Consider the following 9299-nt stretch of genomic DNA (forward strand, 5'->3'; position numbering starts at 1 on the left):
TATTTATCACTGGTTCCAAATGCTTTCTTGGGTCTACAAATGTTTAAGTCAGAATTGCACATCCCCTTTTTCAGAACTATATTCTTCTCTTTTTTTCGTGTTTCACATTTCACAGCTAAGATAGATAATCTTCGTTATGTTTCGTTTTCGGATTCTGTGTTTGATATGTGTTGTTTTAAATATCTTATAACTCCATAACGCTCTTTTAGTAGTTTAAAATTATCCCATATAGTAGAGGCTTGTGTGTTTTTATTGCTGTATTTGTATTACTAATTACTGATTTCGTTTTAAACCTGTACACAAGGTGAACGCGTAAATAAAAATATATGTTTGTCTCTCTGTCTATCTGTCTGTCTCTCTCATCTCAGAATCTCATTGGCCTGATCTTCATCTCAGTTCTCTTTAAGGAATAATGAAATCCTAGCCAGTATTTCCAGTTCACCCCATCTGCGTATGAAGAGTGATTTCCATGCAGGTATTGACCGTTCAGATTGGATGCATGACAGCTTTTGTACCACCAAGCTCCTTTGTACCTCTGTGCACAGCTTTTGCCCGGATCAACATCCAAATCCTTGTCTTTTGCTGAGAATCGCTGTCCACTGTGTTTACCAAGGCCGTCTCCTAAAAAAAAAATGGTCGTTTATACATGGACTGAAAGATTTGTGTATCAAAATGTCTATTTTGTGTAATGATTTATTAATCATCCACTATTTGATAATCCCGACATTTAGTCTTAGAGACAATCTGGTATATTTGTCATAAACAGACTGTGCATCAGCCGGACATTCTACCACTGTGCTACCTCCCGCCGGTAGCATTATTGTATAAAATAAAATACCACTACACAGACTGTGGATCAGCCGGACAGTCTACCACTGTGCTACCTCCCGCCGCTAGCATTATTGTATAAAATAAAATACCACTACACAGACTGTGCATCAGCCGGACATTCTACCACTGTGCTACCTCCCGCCGCTAGCATTATTGTATAAAATAAAATACCACTACACAGACTGTGGATCAGGCGGACATTCTACCACTCTGCTACCTCCCGCCGCTAGCATTATTGTATAAAATAAAATACCACTACACAGACTGTGGATAAGGCGGACATTCTACCACTCTGCTACCTCCCGCCGCTAGCATTATTGTATAAAATAAAATACCACTACACAGACTGTGGATCAGGCGGGCATTCTACCACTGGGCTACCTCCCGCCGCTAGCATTATTGTATAAAATAAAATACCACTACACAGACTGTGGATCAGGCGGACATTCTACCACTGGGCTACCTCCCGCCGCTAGCATTATTTTATCAAATAAAATACCACTACACAGACTGTACATCCGGCGGACATTCTACCACTGGGCTACCTCCCGCCGCTAGCATTATTTTATAAAATAAAATACCACTACACAAACTTGCTCCTCATATGACATGAAAACACCTTACAGGTATGATTGCAATATCCAGGTGTAGCATACACTATTATACAGTTTAAAATTGTGTCTTTAAATGATAACATAATAAGTGAATGAACGTTTTTTACTATTTTGTTTATGTTGTTGTTGTTGTTGTTGCATTGGTCATCATCCACTTTTATCTCTAGGGATTTTCATGTTTCGTTTATAATGAGCAAGAGATGGATGTATATAATTTGATTAGGACTTTAACAAAACCCGAGACAAACAAGACATCTGAAATGTTGAGTGAGACATAAGATCAGGAAGAAAGCATCCGTGTCCCACATTTCAAACGTACCTGCGTCGCCGCTGTACTCGCCCAGACTCAGTCTGAAGTCGTCTTGTTCTGAAGCCAGGGAGAAGTTCTTGTACATCGCGTACCTGGTGTTTCCTTCAAAGTCGTCCAGGTCAATTCTCAGATCGTAGTGACCCTGGCTGGTTATACGGTGGATGTTTGTATTGCCTAATAAATAAATAAATTACTTAATCGTCATATCATCTTTATTCGCAGAAACACACACAAACACACACACACACACACACACACGCACACGCACACGCACAGCGTCAATGTAATGTCATGACGTCATATAACGTTACTGAATCCAGTTAACGTTAATTGACGTTCTGTATAAAACAAAACATCAGCATGGTACAACGTATAGAACCCCTCCCCCCCCCCCCCCCCCTCCAATAATTATGGTGCTACGGCCACTACTTATTGAATATATATATATATATATATATATATATATATACTCTTCAAAAAAAGAATCGCATAACTGGTATATGTTAGGATTGGATTGCAAATTTATAGCATCATATCTTTGCTCAATACCAGCGCAGTAAAACTGAAACTTGTTAAACATGATCAGATCATCACTTGGAATGAAATCGTCTATCAAATCAACAGGATTAGGCCACCGTATCAAGGTCACGGTCATGGACACTAATATCGAGTATGAGCCCCATGAGCAGCAATGCCGGCTTGGCACCTCCTACGCATGGAATCAAATAATGCTTGAATCACGGGCTGGGGAATTGTAGCCCATGTTTGTTGCAAAGCCTGGAGCAGCTGGGGTAGCGTTTGTGGCGCAGGGTTACGTTGCCGTAAACGTCGATCTAGTTCATCCCACAGGTGCTCGATGGGGTTAAGATCAGGTGATATTGAAGGCCATGGCATCACTCCGACATTGTGTTGATTCAGGAAGTCTGTTGTTATACGTGCGCTATGTGGTCGTGCATTGTCGTACTGGAAGATGACATTTTCTGCGTTGATGAAAGGTATGGCGTGACGCTGGAGAATTTCGTTGCAGTAACGTTGGGCTGTTAGATGACCTGGGACATGTACAAGGTCTGTTCTGCCAGTGTAAGTGATGGCCGCCCATACCATAACACTCCCCCCTCCATATCTGTCCACCTGCCGCACACAATTATTGGCATAACGCTCGTTACGTCGTCGGTAAACTCTAGCTCTGCCGTCGGCGCGTTGAAGCAAAAAACGCGACTCGTCGCTGAAAGCCACTCTTCGCCACTGCTGTCGACGCCATATCAGACAACGTCTGCACCATGTAAGCCGTAGACGCCTATGTTGCGCGGTTAAAATTATCCGTTTAGCTGGTCTTCTAGCTCGGATATTGGCTTCACGTAAACGGTTTCTTACGGTCTGGTCTGAAATTCTTCGCATCCCAGGTATGGCAGAAGTTGATGATGAAGCAGTTAGGCATCTGTCACGTAAATGTCGTAGACGTATGTATCTGTCTTGCGCCGGTGTGGTAATGTAATGAACCATGTTTTTATCCATTTAACTTTTCTGTCCTAGTTTCTTTTTTTAGTTGTAATTTTATTTTGTTGTATTCTCTATTTATTCTGTATTAACTATACTAATCACGGTTTACTAACTGAATAATACTGCTGGGATAAAAACATGGAATTCATTGTTATTAAGATAAAATTTTAAGTAGGGTAATATTTAAAGGTTTTACGGTAATTTAACAGGAAGTAAAATATATATATGTTTATTTGTATTTTCTTTTAATTAATTTTTTTATTTTGTTAAGTGGATACACTATTGTAGTAATAATAGAATATTTTGGTGAATTTTAGGCGTAATTGTTATGGGTAATAATTTTTATATGATTGTTTATTTGGGATGAACCAATGAGATACGATTTCGTCCTCGTGTTGCCCGTGTGGTCAAACTTGGAACTTTACTTTCTGGTGTGTTTTCATAGGGTCAACACGTAAGTTATTATGGTTTGGGTAAAATTAATGTTTTAGGGGGTGTTAAAGCCTAGATTTTAGAGTTTCTTTCTCTCTCTCTCTCTCTCCGTTTCCATATGCTTTATTACTGGCTATGGGGTTAATCGTTGTACATTGTTAGTAAAAGAATTGTTGTCATTTTGTTGGTTGTGCATGGGGGTGCACGCCATTTATTTTTCTTGGAAATATTATTTCTAAACATGCAGACAAATTTTAGTTATTTGTTTTCCGATATGTTTGTTTGAGGTTTGGGAGGTGTAGTGAACTCCGTGATAATTCGGCTTTCAAACCAATTGTTGAATTTCTATGTGGGATATTCACATTTGCAATAGGGGCTGTTGCGGAAATTAATTGTAACATGGAAGAATTGTAGTTTTGGGATTTTGGTGTAAATCATCTTTCAAATCAAATTGATAGTTTCCGATAGGGACTAATTTATTTGTAATAGGAGTTGTAGCCTAAATTACCGATATTATAAGTTTTCATGTAGACCGGTGTTTCATTTGGTATGGAACTTTCAAATAAGTATATTTGTCGGAAATCTCAGGGTAATATTATTGTATAACTTGTCAAATGTCCACAGTATTTTGTTAAGAGCTCTTTGTCTTTGTGTTGAATAAATGTTTTAAAATTGTTGTGTTTTGGTTAACCTTGTGGCAGGTCGTTAGATTACTGGACAGACCATTATTATAAAATGTATTAAGTTGTAGAACCTTTTGGAAGTCCACAACCGAAAGGGGTGGCCGGACCTGGCGTGGGAATTAATCCTTTTTGTAAACACCGAGTCACATGATTTCAAGTGAACTCTGGGTTTCGTTTCAGTAACTCTGAGACGACCGGATCACGTGACACTCCAGTTTGCTGATAACGGTGCCAAAGCCTAGATATTGTACTCTGAGATGTATTGAAAAGACGTGCAACTGTTGATTGCGATTCCCCGGCTTCCATCCGGCCAATTGCGTTGTTACGTTGTGGTTCTGTCAGCCTGATCGTAGCGTCACAGTCGATAATGCGTGTGTGAATGTAACTCATTTTTTTTTCAAGGGGTAGTGCACGTGCTGTACGTGCATGATTTGTACGTGATAAATGTGAGCTCTGCAACCATTATTATGGATATTGTGAAAAACATATTTGCACGTGCTGACGTCAAATCATGCGTTTTGTCAGCTTCAGAATTGCATGATACCATATCCACTAGCTATAGAATAAGATAACACTAAAACATTCACTATTTTGTTATTTCAAAATTAATGTTATGAAAAATATGCTCTATGCGTTTCTTTTTTTGAAGAGTATTTAGAGAATAACTAACGAGCTACGAGGAGTTACGAATTATCTGTCCCAAGTGAATGAATGTTGTAAACCCGAGCCTTTGGCGAGGGTTTTACAACATTCATTCACGAGGGACAGATAATTTGTAACTCCTCGTAGCGAGTTGGTTATTCTCTTTATTACCCATTGTCAATTTTAACTGATTTTTAATGTAAAAATTCCTCTGCAGTCTACAACAAATCCATCAGCCATTACGTCATATAATCTTACGCGCATTACATGACGTAATGTAAGTGACGTCATAGCATTAACGACGTTCTTTTTACAGACAAATGCTTACAGTACAAAGTAATACAACCGTATTCGCATTTGAAAATAATTATTTTTATATATTACTAAAGCCGCTGCTTATGAAAATATACCATTTCATGTTTACGAAACAAATGAGTCCATTTGTTTTTGTAAATCTTTGTAGATCGTATAACGTATGTGCAATCTGACTCATGAATGGAAACATTATATGAATGAAAGTGAAGTTCCGGCCATGGCAAGCAACCAACTAAACGTCGTGATTTTTAAGCCAGCCAATCAGTGGCTGCAGAAGCAATCTGCACACTGTGCAGAGATCGAAAAAATATTACCCCGTATATTTGAGCCCATATGGGTAATAAATATATATATGCTAATGTTTTTATACAGAACGTCAATTAACGTTAACTGGATTCAGTAACGTTATATGACGTCATAACATTACATTGACGCTGCGGGTGGAGTTCAAAGACAAGAACAAGCGCATATATAAATCTGGTCTCCCAACTTCTGCAACAGATGATTATTATGTTGATAAAAAGGACGAAATCGTGGACACAGATTTGGACATAAGTGTTGGTTCAGTGCATACAATTCTAGCACGTCATTTACGAAATATAACGGCAAGGCAGGTAGCCCACAACCTAACACAGTTACAACGTGAGAACAGGGTCGCTATTGGCAGACAACTACTTCTCAGGTATGAAATTCAGGGCGATAACTGTGTAGAAAGTATAGTAGCAATTAATGCAACGTGGATCCAATCCTACGAATCTGAATTAAAGCGGCAGTCTATGGAATGGTATACTCCAAACTCGCCTAGACCAGCAAAATTCCGGATAAAACAGGGTCATCTGCGTATGTTAGTGACCATTGCTTATGACACGGAAGGTGTATTATTGTCCCATCGTGTTCTAACAGGTGAAATAGTCAATGCAACATATTACAAATAATTTCTTTATGAACATTTGAAATGCGCACTTGCGACCATATTTAATTGCAGCCGGACCCAAGATTATTCATGGTAACGCCGCATGCCACAAGGCCACACGTGCAACGTCATTTCTGGAAGAACATAACTGGGAAACGTTACCACATCCACCATTAACCCGCCCGATTACGACCGGTTTGTAAAACTCAAAGAACCTTTCCGTGGTTCCAGGTATAGTGACTTGGATACCCTACAGGCCGTTCTGAACGCAGTGATCAAGGACATTAACAAAGGTTGCCTAGCAATGGGTGTTCTTATCTTATCGAAACGATGGGAGTCGGTCATCTATCACAAAGGAGGTTATATTGAAGGAATGTAAAAACAAAATAATGTACGTTAAACGAATTGTTCGTTATTCACCTATGGCCACTACTTCTCGTGTTTGTATATATATATATATATATATATATATTCTTGAGAAAAAGTAGACGAATTGGAACAGAGATCTGCTTTCAAAACTGACTGCCTAGAAAAAAACAATTCATGGCTGCACCCAAACACAGCCAAAATGTGCACGTCCATCACGCATTAGCCCCGTACACGTGGACAGAGACATTCACGATGTTGACACATCACAGACCTGTAATAGATCTGTTTCTGTGATTACTACTGTTAATTGTGCTGCATCTCATTTAACCTCAGTTAACCTTTGTTTCTTGGATGCTATGCATTGTTTGTGTTTGAATTAGTGATGCAGAGTCTAAGAGGTGAAGAACCCCTTAGTTTTATGGGCATGCTTCAAACTGGTAGAATTCAGCATAATGTAGCCAATGTGTCGCCGTCTGTGATCTGTAGACAATGGAGCAGACACCAAACATACCGAAACTATTGATGGTCGACCCTTTCAGGGCGTCCCAGGTCAAAAACAAAGTAAAGTTGTTTTTAACGACACCACTAGAGCTCATTGATATATTAATCATTGGCTATTGGATGTCAAACATTTGGTAAGTCTGACATGTAGTCTTAAAGATGATATGTGCTACATTTTTCGATTAGTAGGAAGGGACTTTTTTATATGCATCATCCCAGAGACAGGATAACATATACCACAGTCTTTGATATACCAGCCGTGCTGCACTGGCTGGAACAAGAAATCGCCCAAATGGGCTCACCGACGGAGATCGATCCTACACCGACCGTGCATCAAGGGAGCGCTCTACCACTGGGCTAAGTCCTTCCCATCCCAGGTCAACCACATTCGTTCAGGATCGACTCATCAGAATCCAGGTTATACGAAATCCAGCTCAAACAGCCACTCAAATCGCTGCACACAGTTATACCTGGCTACTGGGGTCCGTGCGTCGGGTCAGACGATTAGAAACAGCCACTCAAATCGCTGCACACAGTTATACCAGGCTACTGGGGTCCGAGCGACGGGTCAGACGATTAGAAACAGCCACTCAAATCGCTGCACACAGCTATACCAGGCTACTGGGGTCCGAGCGACGGGTCAGACGATTACAAATAGCCACCCAAATCGCTGCACACAGTTATACCAGGCTACTGGGGTCCGAGCGACGGGTCAGACGATTAGAAACAGCCACTCAAATCACTGCACACAGTTATACCAGGCTACTGGGGTCCGAGCGACGGGTCAGACGATTACAAACAGCCACCCAAATCACTGCACACAGTTATACCAGGCTACTGGGGTCCGAGCGACGGGTCAGACGATTAGAAACAGCCACTCAAATCACTGCACACAGCTATACCAGACTACTGGGGGTCCGAGCGACGGGTCAGACGATTACAAACAGCCACCCAAATCGCTGCACACAGTTATACCAGGCTACTGGGGTCCGAGCGACGGGTCAGACGATTAGAAACAGCCACCCAAATCGCTGCACACAGCGTGTGTGTGTGTGTACATTTTTAATATGTTATTCTGGACCAAATTCTGAACAAACACTGTCAATTTCATTACTTTTGCCATTGGTGACGGGTATACCATATATTTTGGAATAGATTTCCTGGACTATAAAATGGCTTATCCCCTCCCCCACTACAATCTGCTTGTCCCCTCCCCCACTACATACTGCTTGTCCCCTCCCTCACTACGGACTGGTTGTCCCCTCCTCCAATACAGACTGCTTGCCCCCTCTCCCACTACAGACTGATTGTCCCCTCCTCCACTACACACTGCTTGTCCCCCTCTCCCACTAAATACTGCTTGTCCCCTCGCCCACTACAGACTGCTTGTCCCCCTCTCTCACTACAGACTGCTTGTCTCCCTCTCCCACTACAAACTGCTTGTCCCTTCCTCCACTAGAGACTTCCAGCTGGATACCCATTACTGTGCAGCCACATTTATTTTACCCTAGAAACGATCCTTAACTAATTTATTTGTCCTACTTACCTAACCAGAACTCATTATTTAAGTCTCCAAATCCGTCTCTGTATTCATTCCAAGTTTTGTAGAAGTTTTCAGATCCGTCTGTCCGTCGCTGTATAACCTGGTAATAATAATAATAATAATAATAATAATAATAATAGTTGTAGTGGTAATAGTAGTAATAGTAGCAGTAGTAGCTACTTGGTTTTGTTGTTGTTGTTGTTGTTGTTGTTTTTGTGTTGTTGTTTTTTGGGGTGAGTTTTTTTTTTTAATATGTGTAATTCAAAACACTGGTTGGTTACGAATTGGAGCGAATTGAAAAAGAAGTGATCATTTGATAGTAGTTTAGTGGTAGTAGTAGTAGTAGTAGTGGTAGTAGTAGTAGTAGTAGTAGTAGTAGTAGTAGTAGTAGTAGTAGTAGCAATAGTGGTAGTAGTGGTAATAGTAGTAGTAGTAGAAGTAGTAGCAACAGCAGCAACATTTGTATTAGTAGTACAAGTAATAATAATAAGAAGAGGGGGGGGGGGGAGAATTCACAAATTCCTCATATGGTGATTTAAGTCTTGTGGGTTCTTTAACACTGTTTTTGTTCGCTTGCTTTTTGAAAAAAAGTAAACTTAAATCTAGATTGCCGATTGTTTAACAGGCTATTTCCTAAATTGCCTTT

The 9299-nt window shown here is 40.4% G+C and overlaps 1 protein-coding gene across 1 annotated transcript in view; it reads right to left on the reverse strand.

The window, feature by feature from the left end:
- Positions 1 to 364: 364 nt before the first annotated feature.
- Positions 365 to 9299, reverse strand: part of LOC121386153 (fibrinogen C domain-containing protein 1-like) — a 9661-nt gene continuing 726 nt past the window's right edge. The window contains exons 3-5 of the mRNA XM_041516951.1: positions 8657 to 8753; positions 1765 to 1929; positions 365 to 621 (exon numbers count right to left, since the gene is read on the reverse strand). Coding sequence (XP_041372885.1) covers positions 365 to 621; positions 1765 to 1929; positions 8657 to 8753 — 519 coding nt within the window. The remainder of the gene's footprint in view (positions 622 to 1764; positions 1930 to 8656; positions 8754 to 9299) is intronic.

The sequence above is a fragment of the Gigantopelta aegis genome, chromosome 12, assembly GCF_016097555.1.
Source record: "Gigantopelta aegis isolate Gae_Host chromosome 12, Gae_host_genome, whole genome shotgun sequence".
NCBI lineage: Eukaryota > Metazoa > Mollusca > Gastropoda > Neomphalida > Peltospiridae > Gigantopelta > Gigantopelta aegis.